Source organism: Oncorhynchus clarkii, chromosome 3, assembly GCF_045791955.1.
Source record: "Oncorhynchus clarkii lewisi isolate Uvic-CL-2024 chromosome 3, UVic_Ocla_1.0, whole genome shotgun sequence".
NCBI lineage: Eukaryota > Metazoa > Chordata > Actinopteri > Salmoniformes > Salmonidae > Oncorhynchus > Oncorhynchus clarkii.
In genome coordinates, this window is record NC_092149.1 from 56,583,968 (window position 1) to 56,601,008 (window position 17,041).

A 17,041-nucleotide genomic window follows, 5' to 3' on the forward strand; every position below is an offset into this window, starting at 1 on the left:
GGTCACTGGATAAATATGAATTATTCCCTGTACTAAAACTTGGTAGATTTTGGGGAAAAGATTAATTTCTAGCTGTAATTATATCGGAACAATATATTTCTATTTTGCATCAATTATTGTGAAATATGTGTTCAGTGAACACACCTTTGATCGCACATGGGATAGAAATGATGACAATAAGATTTTCAGCACATTTTGTTGGGTAGTGCAAGTGTATTTTCTAATGTGAAAACAGTGTAAGAATATAGTACTTTCTGCATTAAAAGTGTTACCAGTTTGGAGTTTTGTACTAAGAGTTTTGAAAATTCACCACATGCTTGTGAAAATAGCACCAAAGCGATTTGAACAAAAAATTGAAACAAAGACAGGTTATTTTCCATAATCTTGTTGCATGTCATGGTTTCTTCATTCAAGCTTAATATGTTACATGGCCATTTCAATAATCCACATTATGTCAACATTTTAGTTTTCATCATTTCTGCAGTATCAATAACAGGATATCCTAAAAAGATATTGAATGAGATATCTGACTCTTGTTATTTCTTATCAGTGGATGCAAGTTCCTGTTTTGCGGAAAATGTGCTCCTTCACATTCAGGGTATGCTCTTTCAGTAATTCTTCACTCTGAACCTAAAAATGTTTTCTGCATATGTATTTTATTCCCTCTTGAAAATAAGTATGTCATTTATTGTAAAAACAGGTAAAGCATGGTCCTGATGTTTTATTATAGGGTCTTGTGTGGAATGATAGTTCCTGTCCGACTTTACAATAAGGTAACATTCTATTTTTTGTTCCCCTTGTCTTGAAGTTGGTGGATGGTGGTCTCATGTTCCTGCTCCTCAGTTTGACTAGGATTTCTGCCCAGAGAGAAATGTCCTTAAACCCCACTACAATAGGTCATTACACAGGTATAGCATCTTCTTCAGATTTCACACATTTCTACATCCCATTATTACAAGGCATAGTGAATATATTGTACCTTGAACAATAGACCTGTTTTCCTTCACATGCAACTTAATCGGGTAATGTATGTTCATGTTTTGGCAGAGTCCCCATGTCAACTATTTGACAAGTATGAAACTACTGTGACAGAGGGGGAGGCCCTTAGTTTGCCAGCCTACTATGACCTGAGTGAGTTGGTTTGGGCCAGCGTGACTGAGTTTACCTGGTACAGAAACAGAACCCAAGAGCTCTCGTCCTCTAAGGAAGAGCGTGTGCATCATCATGGACCGGTGCTCTTCTTCCTCCCCCTTTTAATCAACGACTCTGATCAGTACTACACCTACTGGTAATACAACAACTGTGTGTGTGTGTTTAGGGGTTACATTGGTAGTTGAGAGCGGGGGAGCCCTGTTTGGGAGGGTGAGGGTTGAGTCTAGGGTTAGTGTTGAACCTGGATGTGTACATAGGGCTAGGGTAGGCATGCACATTTACAAAGAACAAACCTTAGGGTCCCCGCATACTGACGGAAATTCTGCAGGTGTTTACATGGTTTTGAGCATGTGCCAGGTGATAGAAATTTCAACGGCAATTCTGGCACTCTAAAAAGTTGGGTAAATAATACTTTCCTGTGGATATTTTGTCGCACAATTCGACCCACTGAAGGACCAACCACACAGAGAGCTGGTAGGGTAACATGTAATACAATTGTATTCAACATTCTGGCTTGTAAGGAAACTTTCTAAGTTTTTATACTGCTTAGTTTCAGGCTGTATATACTCTTAGAAAAAAACATTTGCTCTCTACAGCCTAAAAGGGTTCTTCGGCTGGCCCCCAGTTAGAACCCTGTTGGTTCCCTTTTGGATAACTGGTACACTGTATATGCTTATGTTCCAGGAGAAAGGCAGCAGACACCTGCCTAATTTTTGTGACAGAGGTGATTGTTGTCAAAGCCCAACCGTTCGATCATTCAGTCCTGTTTAACGATATCTCAGAGTCAGCAGAAAACATCGCTATCCCATGTCCTGAACCCGTGGAAAAAGTATGCCAAGATGGAAAAGAAAACTTAGCCTGGTATAAGGTACTGAACATGACCGGAATGCTAACACAAACCTCAAGTCTGCAAAACTATTCAACATTGGTTCTCAACTCCTGTCCTAAAGCTCCTAAGGGTTGCACCTGCTCTTGATTAGTGGAATCAGGTGTGTTACTGCTATTTCAGCAAAGAAGTTTGTCAAATTGTTTGTCTTTAACTTCAGAATTTCAGTCTCATTCCAAACGAGTCTGAGAGAAATCTGTGGGTGTATGGCGCCTCCAAAGCAGACGAGGGCATCTATACGTGTGTGTGCACGTGGGAGCACAATGGGATGGTTCTCAAAACTTCTGCATCCAGGAGACTAAAGATCCAAGGTATGTAGGTTGTGACTTGATGACCGCTCTGTCAATCCTCTCAGCAGTTTATTTATTTGATTTTAGCTTTGCTGAAACCTCATCCAAGATGGCAGCAGGGTCAGCAAACATGGAAACTCTAGGCTACATTACAGCAGGTTATTAGGCTACACTAGGTACATTAGACTCCATTTATATCAAACAAACAGAATCAAAAACATCAAAAGTGACCCTCATATCACATGTGGTCTTTGTGGCAGCAACAATCATCAATAACAACGTTTTGAATGTATCCAAAAGTATCTTTCTGACTAAACTGTGTGTTTTGTCTCCTTCAGCTCCCTCTGCCTCGCATCCTCCTCAGATCAACCTGCCTATAAACGGAAGCACAGAGACCACTGACCTGTGTAGGGATCACACCTGGATCAAATACTTTCAAAAACTTGTGTTGTGCTAGATTTGGTTTGCCCGGTATATCTTTCTGTCTTCATAGTATCTCTTGTTCTTCATAGACACCACTAAGAAGTTGAGGTGTGAAGCGTTTTGTGGGCAGAACATTGAAGACAACTGTCAAGTGTGGTGGGAGATAAATGGAGTGAAAGTGCGCTCGCAGCAGCAAGGCTACTCTGTGAACAACACCAGGTAGGTACACACATGCACACACACACACATGGATTCATGCATACACACAAGCACACACACACACTTGTTTTTGAGAACAAGGTTACAGAATTAACACATTTCCTTGAAAGCAAGACCCCAGATTCACCGTTGAGAATTCGCTGTGTAAATGTTTTGTGTGTATGTGTTACTGTAGCGAGGTGGAGGTATCTTCAATGCGAAGTATCTTCACAGCTATCCTGATCATAAACACAGTGACTATGAGGGACCTCCAGTCAAAGTTCACATGTTTTGCAATGAACGACCAGAAATGGGATTGTGCAGTGGTTACTCTCAAGCTAAGAGGTTAGTGCACACACTCTTAAACAAACATCACACAGACACATGTCACACAAACACACAAATTCAAACTCTGTAACTTTATTGGTGTTGTGTTCTCCCTGTCTCCCCCCAACAGGGTTTATGTTTATGGGTCTATGTGTGGTGCTACTGCTCTTCGTCTTGCTAGCTGCTGTGGCCGTTAAAGTCTTTGACATCGATCTGGCGCTGCTCTTCCGTGGAGTTTTCAAATGCTGTGGTCGATCTGAGGGTAAGAACATCTAGCCACCCACTGAAGTTTAATGATGCTATTTCACAAAGATATTTCATTGTACAGAAATGCTTATTCAGCCTACATGATCTATGTAGTATTGGATACCATATAAACATATTACTACATATACATGGCCCACTGATTGTGCAATGCAGTTGTCTGTAGTAGGCCCTTCTCAACAGGTCCCGGCTGGGATCAATCCCACTGCAAGTGTAGAAGTAATGGGCAAATTTATATTAAAATAACTAAATTTCAGTTCAACTAGAATTTAATCAAATCTCTACAATCTACTCCTTTCCTGTTTGACAGAAACCTCTGTCTGTGTTTTCAGATGGGAAGGTCTATGATGCTTACGTTGTCTACCAGATGGATGGCTTAGATCAGGAAAGGGAGGAGAAAGTGTATCACTTTGTGAGCATTGTTCTGCCCACTGTCCTGGAGCAGAAGTGTGGCTTTAGACTCTTCATCCACGGCAGAGACGACTTACCTGGAGAAGGTTGGTTCTTTCAGACTGTGTCCTACCCTCTGAGAAGCAAATGTAACAGTAATAAACATCAAAAGTTAACTTCTCCCGCTTCTCTCTATTCTGTTGTCCCCAGACCGCATGGAGTTGGTGGAGGCCTGCATACGGCTGAGCAGGAGGCTGATTGTCATCCTGACCCCCAGCTCAAGCACATGGTCAGACTCAGAAGGTCAAAGCTCATGTGGCCAATGGGGCTGCTCGTCTTCGCTGACCACAGCAGAAGACTATGACTGTCAGGTGGGGCTCTACCAGGCTCTGGTCCACAGTGAGATGAGCGTCATCCTCATCCAGCTGGGGGACATGGGGGAGGGTGGCTACACACACCTGTCCCCTGGCCTGCAGCACCTGGTCCGCAAGAGTGCCCCCTTAATGTGGCATGAGGGAAGGCGTGGGTCGACGCTGCCCAACTCAAGCTTCTGGAAGAGGGTGCGTTACATGATGCCTTGGTCGCGCTCAACTAGTTTTGACAACCAGTTAATATGACTGTTCTATGTGAACAATCAGGTCTGAGGACTTGAAGTGCGGTTGGAGGTCTGGGTTCTCTGAAAATCCTTATTCCATTCATAGAAATATCATTAATTATTCCAGTGCTGTGCAGAGATATACACAGGTTAGCTGAGAACGTCACAAAAACGATGTGTACAATGTGGCAGAAGGCCGTGTGTTGTTGTGATTCTGGATGGCTAGCAACAATGACAAGAAACTGCCATGTGGGGAATAGTAAGTGGTTAATTTCAGCTAGTTTTATCTTGTTCTTGATTCCATGTCTTGTTTTTAGGTATTTTGACTGTCACGTCTATGCTAATATGGCAAAATGTGCTTCCTTACTAACCAACAACTGTAACGATGTATTTGAGAGAGAACAAGTGTTCATTGTGCAACTTTTATGTTTTCAATAAACATTGGAGACTAAATATAGTTTACATGTTGTCAACAATCTAAACCAACCCCGTTCTGTTTGCTCCATATCTGTGCACACTTCTGTTTTGTTGCTAAACAACCAACCTGTCTATGGTGCCATAGTGACATATTGACTAAGGTCCTAAATCAATTGAAATTTACAACCTTTGAGAAACTTGTCTACTTTCACAAGATAAACGTGCCGATTATTATGTCAAAAGAAAATGAAGACAGGCACACACCTTCTCATGTAACACAGACCCAAACATACACACATGGTCTTGGTGTCTCTCTCTCTGTCTCTCTCTCTCTCTCTCTCTCTGTCTCTCTCTCTGTCTCTCGGTCTCTCGGTCTCTCTCTGTCTCTCTCTCTGTCTCTCTCTCTGTCTCTCGGTCTCTCTCTCTCTGTCTCTCTCTCTGTCTCTCTCTCTGTCTCTCTCTCTGTCTCTCTGTCTCTCTCTGTCTCTCTGTCTCTCTCTCGCTCTCTCTCTCTGTCTCTCTCTCTCTCTCTCTCTGTCTCTCTCTCTCTCTCTCTCTGTCTCTCGGTCTCTCGGCCTCTCTCTCTCTCAATTCAATTCAATGGGCTTTATTGGCATGGGAAACGTGTTAACATTGCCAAAGCAAGTGAGGTAGATAATATACAAAAGTGAAATAAACAATAAAAATGAACAGTAAACATTACACTTACAGAAATTTCAAAACAATAAAGACATTACAAATGTATTTTTATACACATATATATATATATATATATATATACAGTGTTGTAACAATGTTCAAATGGTTAAAGAACAAAAGGGAAAATAAATAAGCATAAATATGGGTTGTATTTACAATGGTGTTTGTTCTTCACTGGTTGACCTTTTCTTGTGGCAACAGGTCAAAAATCTTGCTGCTGTGATGGCACACTGGAATTTCCCCCAGTAGATATGGGAGTTTATCAAAATTGGATTTGTTTTCGAATTCTTTGTGCATCTGTGTAATCCGAGGGAAATATGTATCTCTAATATGGTCATACGTTGGACAGGAGGTTAGGAAGTGCAGCTCAGTTTCCACCTCATTTTGTGGGCAGTGTGCACATAGCCTGTCTTCTCTTGAGAGCCATGTCTGCCTACGGCGGCCTTTCTCAATAGCAAGGCTATGCTCACTAAGTCTGTACATAGTCAAAGCTTTCCTTAAGTTTAGGTCAGTCACAGTGGACAGGTATTCTGCCACTGTGTACTGTCTGTTTAGGGCCAAATAGCATTCTAGTTTGCTCTGTTTTTTTGTTAATTCTTTCCAATGTGTCAAGTAATTATCTTTTTGTTTTCTCATGATTTGGTTGGGTCTAATTGTGCTGCTGTCCTGGGGCTCTGTGGGGTGTGTTTGTGTTTGTGAACAGAGCCCCAGGACCAGCTTGCTTAGGGGACTCTTCTCTAGGTTCATCTCTCTGTAGGTGATGGCCCTGTTATGGAAGGTTTGGGAATCGCTTCCTTTTAGGTGGTTGTAGAATTTAACAGCTCTTTTCTGGATTTTGATAATTAGTAGGTATAGGTCTAATTCTGCTCTGCATGCATTATTTGGTGTTTTACGTTGTACACAGAGGATATTTTTGCAGAATACTGTATGCAGAGTCTCAATTTGGTGTTTGTCCCATTTTGTGAAGTCTTGGTTGGTGAGCGGACCCCAGACCTCACAACCGTAAAGGGCAATGGACTCTATGACTGATTCAAGTATTTTTAGCCAGATCCTAATTGGTATGTTGAAATTTATGTTCCTTTTGATGGCATAGAATGCCCTTCTTGCCTTGTCTCTCAGATCGTTCACAGCTTTGTGGAAGTTACCTGTGGCGCTGATGTTTAGGCCAAGGTATGTATAGTTTTTTTGTGTGCTCTAGGGCAACAGTGTCTAGATGGAATTATATTTATGGTCCTGGCGACTGGACCTTTTTTGGAACACCATTATTTTGGTCTTACTGAGATTTACTGTCAGGGCCCAGGTCTGACAGAATCTGTGCAGAAGATCTAGGTGCTGCTGTAGGCCCTCCTTGGTTGGTGACAGAAGCACCAGATCATCAGCAAACAGTAGACGTTTGACTTCAGATTCTAGCAGGGTGAGGCCGGGTGCGGCAGACTTTTCTAGTGCCCGCGCCAATTCATTGATATATATGTTGAAGAGGGTGGGGCTTAAGCTGCATCCCTGTCTCACCCCACGAACATGTGTGAAGAAATGTTTTTTGCCAATTTTAACCGCACACTTGTTGTTTGTGTACATGGATTTTATAATGTCGTATGTTTTACCCCCAGCACCACTTTCCATCAATTTGTATAGCAGACCCTCATGAGACCCTCTCTCTCTCTCTGTCTCTCTCTCGGTTTCTCTCGGTCTCTCTCTCTCTCTGTCTCTCTCTGTCTCTCTGTCTCTCTCTGTCTCTCGGTCTCTCTCTGTCTCTCGGTCTCTCTCTGTCTCTCGGTCTCTCTCGGTCTCTCTCGGTCTCTCTCTCTCTCGGTCTCTCGGTCTCTCTCGGTCTCTCTCTATCTCTCGGTCTCTCTCGGTCTCTCTGTCTCTCGGTCTCTCGGTCTCTCTCGGTCTCTCTCGGTCTCTCTCGGTCTCTCTCGGTCTCTCTCGGTCTCTCTGGGTCTCTCTGGGTCTCTCTGGGTCTCTCTCGGTCTCTCTCTCGGTCTCTCTCTGTCTCTAGGCCTCTCTCTGTCTCTCGGTCTCTGTCTCTCGGTCTCTCTCTGTCTCTCGGTGTCTCTCGGTGTCTCTCGGTCTCTCTCTGTCTCTCGGTCTCTCGGTCTCTCTCTCTCGGTCACTCGGTCTCTCTCTCGGTCTCTCTCTCTTCTCTCTCTCTCTTTCTCTCTCGGTCTCCCGCTCTCTCTCGGTTTCTCTCTGTCTCTCTCTGTCTCTCTCTGTCTATCTCTCTCTCTCCCTCTCTCTCTCGGTCTCTCTCTCTCGGTCTCTCTCTCTCGGTCTCTGTCTCTCTCTCGGTCTCTCTCTCGGTCTCTCTCTCGGTCTCTCTCTGTCTCTCGGTCTCTCTCTGTCTCTCGGTCTCTCTCTGTCTCTCGGTCTCTCTCTGTCTCTCGGTCTCTCTCTCTCTCTCCCTCTCGGTCTCTTGGTCTCTCTCTCGGTCTCTCTCTCTTCTCACTCTCTCTTTCTCTCTCGGTCTCCCGCTCTCTCTCGGTTTCTCTCTGTCTCTCTGTCTCTCTCTGTCTCTCTCTGTCTCTCTCTGTCTCTCTCGGTCTATCTCTCTCTCGGTCTCTCTGTCTCTCTCTGTCTCTCGGTCTCTCTGTCTCTCAGTCTCTCTCTCTTCTCTCTCTCTCTCTCTCTCTCTGTCTATCGGTCTCTCTCGGTCTCTCGGTCTCTGTCGGTCTCTCGGTCTCTCTCTGTTTCTCTCTGTCTCTCTCTGTCTCTCTCTGTCTCTCTCGGTCTCTCTCGGTCTCTCTCGGTCTCTCTCCGTCTCTGTCTCTCTCTCCCTCTCCCTCTCTCTCTCAGTCTCTCTCGGTCTCTCTCTGTCTCTCTCTGTATCTCGGTCTCTCTCTGTCTCTCGGTCTCTCTCTGTCACTCGGTCTCTCTCTGTCTCTCGGTCTCTCTCCGTCTCTGTCTCTCTCTCGGTCTCTCTCTGTCTCTCGGTCTCTGTCTCTCTCTCGGTCTCTCGCTGTCTCTCAGTCTCTCTCTCTCTCTCTCTGTCTCTCTCTCTCTCTCTCTCTCTCTCTGTCTCTCGGTCTCTCTCTCGGTCTCTCTCTCTCTCTCTCTCTCTCTCGGTCTCCCGCTCTCTCTCAGTTTCTCTCGGTCTCTCTGTCTCTCTCTGTCTCTCGGTCTATCTCTCTCTCTCCCTCTCTCTCTCGGTCTCTCTCTCTCGGTCTCTCTCTCGGTCTCTCCCGGTCTCTCTCTGTCTCTCTGTCTCTCTCTCTGTCTATCTCTCTCTCTCCCTCTCTCTCTCTCTCTCTCTGTCTCTCTGTCTCTCTGTCTCTCTCTGTCTCTCGGTCTATCTCTCTCTCTCCCTCTCTCTCTCGGTCTCTCTCTCGGTCTCTCTCTCTTCTCTCTCTCTCTCGGTCTCTCTCTCTCTCTCCCGGTCTCTCTCTGTCTCTCGGTCTCTCTCTGTCTCTGTCTCTCGGTCTATCTCTCTCTCTCCCGGTCTCTCTCTGTCTCTGTCTCTCGATCTCTGTCTATCTCTCGGTCTCTGTCTCTCGGTCTCTCTCTCTTCTCTCTCTCTCTCTCGGGCTCTCTCTGTCTTTCGGTCTCTCTCTGTCTCTCGGTCTCTCGGTCTCTCTCGGTCTCTCTCTCCCTCTCTCTCTCGGTCTCTCTCGGTCTCTCTCTGTCTCTCTCTGTCTCTCGGTCTCTCTCTGTCTCTCGGTCTCTCTCTGTCTCTCTCTGTCTCTCGGTCTCTCTCGGTCTCTCTTTGTCTCTCCCTCGGTCTCTCGCTGTCTCTCGGTCTCTCTCTCTCTCGGTCTCTCTCTGTCTCTCGGTCTCTCTCTCGGTCTCTCTCTCTTCTCTCTCTCTCTCTCGGTCTCCCGCTCTCTCTCAGTTTCTCTCTGTCTCTCTCTGTCTCTCTCTGTCTCTCTCGGTCTATCTCTCTCTCCCTCTCTCTCGGTCTCTCGGTCTCTCTCTGTCTCTCGGTCTCTCTGTCTCTCGGTCTCTCTGTCTCTCGGTCTCTCTCTCTTCTCTCTCTCTCTCTCTCTCTCTCTCTCTCTCTCTCTCGGTCTCTCGGTCTCTGTCTCTCTGTCTCTCTCTGTCTCTCTGTCTCTCTCGGTCTCTCTCGGTCTCTCTCGGTCTCTGTCTCTCTCTCCCTCTCTCTCTCGGTCTCTCTCGGTCTCTCTCTGTCTCTCTCTGTATCTCGGTCTCTCTCTGTCTCTCGGTCTCTCTCTGTCTCTCGGTCTCTCTCTGTCTCTCGGTCTCTCTCTGTCTCTCGGTCTCTCTCTGTCTCTCGGTCTCTCTCTGTCTCTCCGTCTCTCTCTGTCTCTCCGTCTCTCTCTGTCTCTCCGTCTCTGTCTCTCTCTCGGTCTCTCTCTGTCTCTCGGTCTCTGTCTCTCTCTCGGTCTCTCTCTCTCTCTCTCTCTCTCTGTCTCTCGGTCTCTCTCTCGGTCTCTCTCTCTTCTCTCTCTCTCTCTCTCTCGGTCTCCCGCTCTCTCTCAGTTTCTCTCTGTCTCTCTGTCTCTCTCTGTCTCTCGGTCTATCTCTCTCTCTCGGTCTCTCTCTCGGTCTCTCTCTCGGTCTCTCTCTCGGTCTCTCCCGGTCTCTCTCTGTCTCTCGATCTCTCTCTCGGTCTCTCTCTCGGTCTCTCTCTCTGTCTCTCTCTGTCTCTCTCTCTCTCTCTCTGTCTCTCTGTCTCTCTCTGTATCTCTGTCTCTCTCTGTCTCTCTGTCTCTCTCTGTCTCTCGGTCTATCTCTCTCTCTCCCTCTCTCGGTCTCTCTCTATCTCGGTCTCTCTCGATCTCTGTCTCTCTCTCGGTCTCTCTCCGTCTCTCGGTCTCTCTCCGTCTCTCGGTCTCTCGATCTCTGTCTCTCTCTCGGTCTCTGTCTCTCGGTCTCTCTCTCTTCTCTCTCTCTCTCTCTCGGTCTCTCTCTGTCTTTCGGTCTCTCTCGGTCTCTCTCGGTCTCTCTCGGTCTCTTTCGGTCTCTCGGTCTCTCTCGGTCTCTCTCTGTCTCTCTCGGTCTCTCTCGGTCTCTCTCGGTCTCTCTCTCCCTCTCTCTCTCGGTCTCTCTCGGTCTCTCTCGGTCTCTCTCGGTCTCTCTCTGTCTCTCGGTCTCTCTCTGTCTCTCGGTCTCTCTCTGTCTCTCGGTCTCTGTCTCTCTCTCTCTCCCTCTCGGTCTCTCTCTGTCTCTCGGTCTCTCTCTCTCTGTCTCTCTCTCTTCTCTCTCTCTCTCTCGGTCTCCCGCTCTCTCTCAGTTTCTCTCTGTCTCTCTGTCTCTCTCACTCTCTCCCTCTCTCTCTCGGTCTCTCTCTCGGTCTCTCTCTGTCTCTCGGTCTCTCTCTATCTCTCTGTCTCTCGGTCTCTATCTCTCGGTCTCTCTCGGTCTCTCTCGGTCTCTCGGTCTCTCTCGGTCTCTCTCTGTCTCTCTCTGTCTCTCTCTGTTTCTCTCTGTTTCTCTCTGTCTCTCGGTCTCTCTCGGTCTCTCTCGGTCTCTCTCGGTCTCTCGGTCTCTCTCGGTCTCTCGGTCTCTCTCGGTCTCTCGGCCTCTCTGGGTCTCTCTGGGTCTCTTTCGGTCTCTCTCGGTCTCTGTCTCGGTCTCTCTCTGTCTCTCGGTCTCTCTCTGTCTCTCGGTCTCTCTCTGTCTTTCGGACTCTCTCTGTCTCTCGGTGTCTCTCGGTGTCTCTCGGTCTCTCGCTGTCTCTCTGTCTCTCTCTGTCTCTCGGACTCTCTCTGTCTCTCGGACTCTCTCTGTCTCTCGGTCTCTCTCTGTCTCTCGGTGTCTCTCGGTGTCTCTCGGTCTCTCGGTCTCTCTCTCTCTCTATCTCTCGGTCTCTCTCGGTCTCTCGGTCTCTCTCGGTCTCTCTCGGTCTCTCTGGGACTCTTTCGGTCTCTCTCGGTCTCTCTCTGTCTTTCTCTGTATCTCGGTCTCTCTCTGTCTCTCGGTCTCTCTCTGTCTCTCGGTCTCTCTCTTTCTCTCGGTCTCTCTCTGTCTCTCGGTCTCTCTCTGTCTCTCGGTCTCTCTCGGTCTCTCTCTGTCTCTCCGTCTCTGTCTCTCTCTCGGTCTCTCTCGGTCTCTAGGTCTCTGTCTCTCGCTGTCTCTCGGTCTCTCGCTCTCCCTCTCGGTCTCTCGCTCTGTCTCTCGGTCTCTCTCTGTCTCTCGGTCTCTCTCTCTTCTCTCTCTCTCTCTCGGTCTCCCGCTCTCTCTCAGTTTCTCTCTGTCTCTCTGTCTCTCTCACTCTCTCCCACTCTCTCTCGGTCTCTCTCTCGGTCTCTCTCTCGGTCTCTATCTCACTCTCCCGGTCTCTCTCTGTCTCTCGGTCTCGGTCTCTCTCTGTCTCCCTCTCTGTCTCCCTCTCTCTCTCGGTCTCTCTCTGTCTCTCTCTGTCTCTCTCTGTCTCTCGGTCTCTCTCAGTCTCTCTCTGTCTCTCTCGGTCTCCCGCTCTCTCTCTGTCTCTTTCTGTCTCTCTCTGTCTCTCGGTCTATCTCTCTCTCTCCCTCTCTCTCTCTCTGTCTCTCTGTCTCTCTCTGTCTCTCTGTCTCTCTCTGTCTCTCGGTCTATCTCTCTCTCTCCCTCTCTCTCTCGGTCTCTCTCTCTTCTCTCTCGGTCTCTCTCGGTCTCTCGGTCTCTCTCTGTCTCTGTCTCTCTCTCGGTCTCTCTCGGTCTCTCTCGGTGTCTCTCGGTCTCTCTCGGTCTCTGTCTCTCTCTCCCTCTCTCTCTCGGTCTCTCTCGGTCTCTTTTTGGTCTCTCTCTGTCTCTCGGTCTCTCTCTGTCTCTCGGTCTCTCTCTTTCTCTCGGTCTCTCTCTTTCTCTCGGTCTCTCTCTGTCTCTCGGTCTCTCCGTCTCTGTCTCTCTCTCGGTCTCTCTCTGTCTCTCGGTCTCTGTCTCTCTCTCGGTCTCTCGCTGTCTCTCGGTCTCTCTCTCTCCCTCTCGTTCTCTCTCTGTCTCTCGGTCTCTCTCTCGCTCTCTCTCTTCTCTCTCTCTCTCTCGGTCTCCCGCTCTCTCTCAGTTTCTCTCTGTCTCTCTCGGTCTCTCTCGGTCTCTCTCGGTCTCTCTCGGTCTCTCCCTCTCTCTCTCGGTCTCTCTCTCGGTCTCTCTCTCGCTCTCTCTCTTCTATCTCTCTCTCTCGGTCTCCCGCTCTCTCTCGGTCTCTCTCTGTCTCTCGTCTCTCTCTGTCTCTCTGTCTCTCTCGGTCTCTCTCTGTCTCTCGTCTCTCTCTGTCTCTCTCGGTCTCTCTCTGTCTCTCGGTCTCTCTCCCTCTCTCTCTCGGTCTCTCTCTGTCTCTCTCTGTCTCTCGGTCTCTCTCGGTCTCTCTCTGTCTCTCTCGGTCTCCCGCTCTCTCTCAGTTTCTCTCTGTCTCTCTGTCTCTCTCTGTCTCTCTCTGTCTCTCGGTCTATCTCTCTCTCTCTCCCTCTCTCTCTCTCTGTCTCTCTGTCTCTCTCTGTCTCTCTCTGTATCTCTCTCTCTCCCTCCCTCTCTCTCTCGGTCTCTCTCTCGGTCTCTCTCGGTCTCTCTCTGTCTCTCCGTCTCTGTCTCTCTCTCAGTCTCTCTCGGTCTCTAGGTCTCTGTCTCTCGCTGTCTCTCGGTCTCTCGCTCTCCCTCTCGGTCTCTCTCTGTCTCTCGGTCTCTCTCTCTTCTCTCTCTCTCTCTCGGTCTCCCGCTCTCTCTCAGTTTCTCTCTGTCTCTCTGTCTCTCTCACTCTCTCCCACTCTCTCTCGGTCTCTCTCTCGGTCTCTCTCTCGGTCTCTATCTCACTCTCCCGGTCTCTCTCTGTCTCTCGGTCTCGGTCTCTCTCTGTCTCCCTCTCTGTCTCCCTCTCTCTCTCGGTCTCTCTCTGTCTCTCTCTGTCTCTCTCTGTCTCTCGGTCTCTCTCAGTCTCTCTCTGTCTCTCTCGGTCTCCCGCTCTCTCTCTGTCTCTCTCTGTCTCTCGGTCTATCTCTCTCTCTCCCTCTCTCTCTCTCTGTCTCTCTGTCTCTCTCTGTCTCTCTGTCTCTCTCTGTCTCTCGGTCTATCTCTCTCTCTCCCTCTCTCTCTCGGTCTCTCTCTCTTCTCTCTCGGTCTCTCTCGGTCTCTCTCTCTCTCTCCCGGTCTCTCTCTGTCTCTCGGTCTCTCTCTGTCTCTGTCTCTCTCTCGGTCTCTCTCGGTCTCTCTCGGTGTCTCTCGGTCTCTCTCGGTCTCTGTCTCTCTCTCCCTCTCTCTCTCGGTCTCTTTCGGTCTCTCTCTGTCTCTCGGTCTCTCTCTGTCTCTCGGTCTCTCTCTTTCTCTCGGTCTCTCTCTGTCTCTCGTCTCTCTCTGTCTCTCGGTCTCTCCGTCTCTGTCTCTCTCTCGGTCTCTCTCTGTCTCTCGGTCTCTGTCTCTCTCTCAGTCTCTCGCTGTCTCTCGGTCTCTCTCTCTCCCTCTCGTTCTCTCTCTGTCTCTCGGTCTCTCTCTCGCTCTCTCTCTTCTCTCTCTCTCTCTCGGTCTCCCGCTCTCTCTCAGTTTCTCTCTGTCTCTCTCGGTCTCTCTCGGTCTCTCTCGGTCTCTCTCGGTCTCTCTCGGTCTCTCCCTCTCTCTCTCGGTCTCTCTCTCGGTCTCTCTCTCGCTCTCTCTCTTCTATCTCTCTCTCTCGGTCTCCCGCTCTCTCTCGGTCTCTCTCTGTCTCTCGTCTCTCTCTGTCTCTCTGTCTCTCTCGGTCTCTCTCTGTCTCTCGGTCTCTCTCCCTCTCTCTCTCGGTCTCTCTCTGTCTCTCTCTGTCTCTCTCTGTCTCTCGGTCTCTCTCGGTCTCTCTCTGTCTCTCTCGGTCTCCCGCTCTCTCTCAGTTTCTCTCTGTCTCTCTGTCTCTCTCTGTCTCTCTCTGTCTCTCGGTCTATCTCTCTCTCTCTCCCTCTCTCTCTCTCTGTCTCTCTGTCTCTCTCTGTCTCTCTCTGTATCTCTCTCTCTCCCTCCCTCTCTCTCTCGGTCTCTCTCTCGGTCTCTCTCGGTCTCTCTCTGTCTCTCCGTCTCTGTCTCTCTCTCGGTCTCTCTCGGTCTCTAGGTCTCTGTCTCTCGCTGTCTCTCGGTCTCTCGCTCTCCCTCTCGGTCTCTCTCTGTCTCTCGGTCTCTCTCTCTTCTCTCTCTCTCTCTCGGTCTCCCGCTCTCTCTCAGTTTCTCTCTGTCTCTCTGTCTCTCTCACTCTCTCCCACTCTCTCTCGGTCTCTCTCTCGGTCTCTCTCTCGGTCTCTATCTCACTCTCCCGGTCTCTCTCTGTCTCTCGGTCTCGGTCTCTCTCTGTCTCCCTCTCTGTCTCCCTCTCTCTCTCGGTCTCTCTCTGTCTCTCTCTGTCTCTCTCTGTCTCTCGGTCTCTCTCAGTCTCTCTCTGTCTCTCTCGGTCTCCCGCTCTCTCTCTGTCTCTTTCTGTCTCTCTCTGTCTCTCGGTCTATCTCTCTCTCTCCCTCTCTCTCTCTCTGTCTCTCTGTCTCTCTCTGTCTCTCTGTCTCTCTCTGTCTCTCGGTCTATCTCTCTCTCTCCCTCTCTCTCTCGGTCTCTCTCTCTTCTCTCTCGGTCTCTCTCGGTCTCTCTCTCTCTCTCCCGGTCTCTCTCTGTCTCTCGGTCTCTCTCTGTCTCTCTCTCGGTCTCTCTCGGTCTCTCTCGGAGTCTCTCGGTCTCTCTCGGTCTCTGTCTCTCTCTCCCTCTCTCTCTCGGTCTCTCTCGGTCTCTTTCGGTCTCTCTCTGTCTCTCGGTCTCTCTCTGTCTCTCGGTCTCTCTCTTTCTCTCGGTCTCTCTCTGTCTCTCGTCTCGCTCTGTCTCTCGGTCTCTCCGTCTCTGTCTCTCTCTCGGTCTCTCTCTGTCTCTCGGTCTCTGTCTCTCTCTCGGTCTCTCGCTGTCTCTCGGTCTCTCTCTCTCCCTCTCGTTCTCTCTCTGTCTCTCGGTCTCTCTCTCGCTCTCTCTCTTCTCTCTCTCTCTCTCGGTCTCCCGCTCTCTCTCAGTTTCTCTCTGTCTCTCTCGGTCTCTCTCGGTCTCTCTCGGTCTCTCTCGGTCTCTCTCGGTCTCTCCCTCTCTCTCTCGGTCTCTCTCTCGGTCTCTCTCTCGCTCTCTCTCTTCTATCTCTCTCTCTCGGTCTCCCGCTCTCTCTCGGTCTCTCTCTGTCTCTCGTCTCTCTCTGTCTCTCTGTCTCTCTCGGTCTCTCTCTGTCTCTCGTCTCTCTCTGTCTCTCTCGGTCTCTCTCTGTCTCTCGGTCTCTCTCCCTCTCTCTCTCGGTCTCTCTCTGTCTCTCTCTCTCTCGGTCTCTCTCGGTCTCTCTCTGTCTCTCTCTGTCTCTCTCGGTCTCCCGCTCTCTCTCAGTTTCTCTCTGTCTCTCTGTCTCTCTCTGTCTCTCTCTGTCTCTCGGTCTATCTCTCTCTCTCTCCCTCTCTCTCTCTCTGTCTCTCTGTCTCTCTCTGTCTCTCTCTGTATCTCTCTCTCTCCCTCCCTCTCTCTCTCGGTCTCTCTCTCGGTCTCTCTCTCGGTCTCTCCCGGTCTCTCTCTGTCTCTCGATCTCTCTCTCGGTCTCTCTCTCGGTCTCTCTCTCGGTCTCTCTCTGTCTCTCAGAATCTCTCGGTCTCCCGCTCTCTCTCAGTTTCTCTCTGTCTCTCTGTCTCTCTCTGTCTCTCTGTCTCTCGGTCTATCTCTCTCTCTCTCTGTCTCTCTGTCTCTCTCTGTCTCTCTGTCTCTCTCTGTCTCTCGGTCTATCTCTCTCTCTCCCTCTCTCGGTCTCTCTCTCTTCTCTCTCTATCTCGGTCTCTCTCGATCTCTGTCTCTCTCTCGGTCTCTCTCCGTCTCTCGGTCTCTCGATCTCTGTCTCTCTCTCGGTCTCTGTCTCTCGGTCTCTCTCTCTTCTCTCTCTCTCTCTCTCGGTCTCTCTCTGTCTTTCGGTCTCTCTCGGTCTCTCTCGGTCTCTCTCGGTCTCTCTCTGTCTCTCGGTCTCTCTCTGTCTCTCTCGGTCTCTCTCGGTCTCTCTCTCCCTCTCTCTCTCGGTCTCTCTCGGTCTCTCTCGGTCTCTCGGTCTCTCTCTGTCTCTCGGTCTCTCTCTGTCTCTCGGTCTCTGTCTCTCTCTCTCTCCCTCTCGGTCTCTCTCTGTCTCTCGGTCTCTCTCTCTTCTCTCTCTCTCTCTCGGTCTCCCGCTCTCTCTCTGTCTCTCTCACTCTCTCCCTCTCTCTCTCGGTCTCTCTCTGTCTCTCGGTCTCTCGGTTTCTCTCGGTCTCTCTCTATCTCTCTGTCTCTCGGTCTCTATCTCTCGGTCTCTATCTCTCGGTCTCTATCTCTCGGTCTCTCTCGGTCTCTCGGTCTCTCTCGGTCTCTCTCGGTCTCTCTCTGTCTCTCTCTGTTTCTCTCTGTCTCTCGGTCTCTCTCGGTCTCTCTCGGTCTCTCTCGGTCTCTCGGTCTCTCTCGGTCTCTCGGTCTCTCTCGGTCTCTCGGTCTCTCTGGGTCTCTCTGGGTCTCTCTGGGTCTCTTTCGGTCTCTCTCGGTCTCTGT

At 49.5% G+C, this 17,041-nt stretch overlaps 1 protein-coding gene across 1 annotated transcript; it reads left to right on the plus strand.

The window, feature by feature from the left end:
* Positions 1-553: 553 nt before the first annotated feature.
* LOC139406048 (interleukin-1 receptor-like 1) lies at positions 554-4,897 on the plus strand. Its single transcript, XM_071148511.1, has 11 exons — positions 554-598; positions 809-908; positions 1,048-1,288; positions 1,837-2,020; positions 2,199-2,349; positions 2,667-2,735; positions 2,841-2,970; positions 3,146-3,294; positions 3,407-3,538; positions 3,873-4,037; positions 4,141-4,897. Exons 1-11 carry the CDS (start codon positions 554-556, stop codon positions 4,545-4,547), a joined length of 1,773 nt encoding a protein of 590 aa, XP_071004612.1. The 3' UTR covers positions 4,548-4,897.
* Positions 4,898-17,041: the final 12,144 nt, after the last annotated feature.

What these genes read in the sequence shown, in the direction of transcription:
- LOC139406048 (XM_071148511.1), top strand. Translation starts at nt 554, where the DNA reads ATGCAAGTTCCTGTTTTGCGGAAAATGTGCTCCTTCACATTCAGG. An exon ending in TACAATAGGTCATTACACAG is followed by an intron (nt 909 to 1,047) that starts GTATAGCATCTT and finishes ATGTTTTGGCAG; the next exon opens with AGTCCCCATGTCAACTATTT. An exon ending in TACTCTGTGAACAACACCAG is followed by an intron (nt 2,971 to 3,145) that starts GTAGGTACACAC and finishes GTGTTACTGTAG; the next exon opens with CGAGGTGGAGGTATCTTCAA.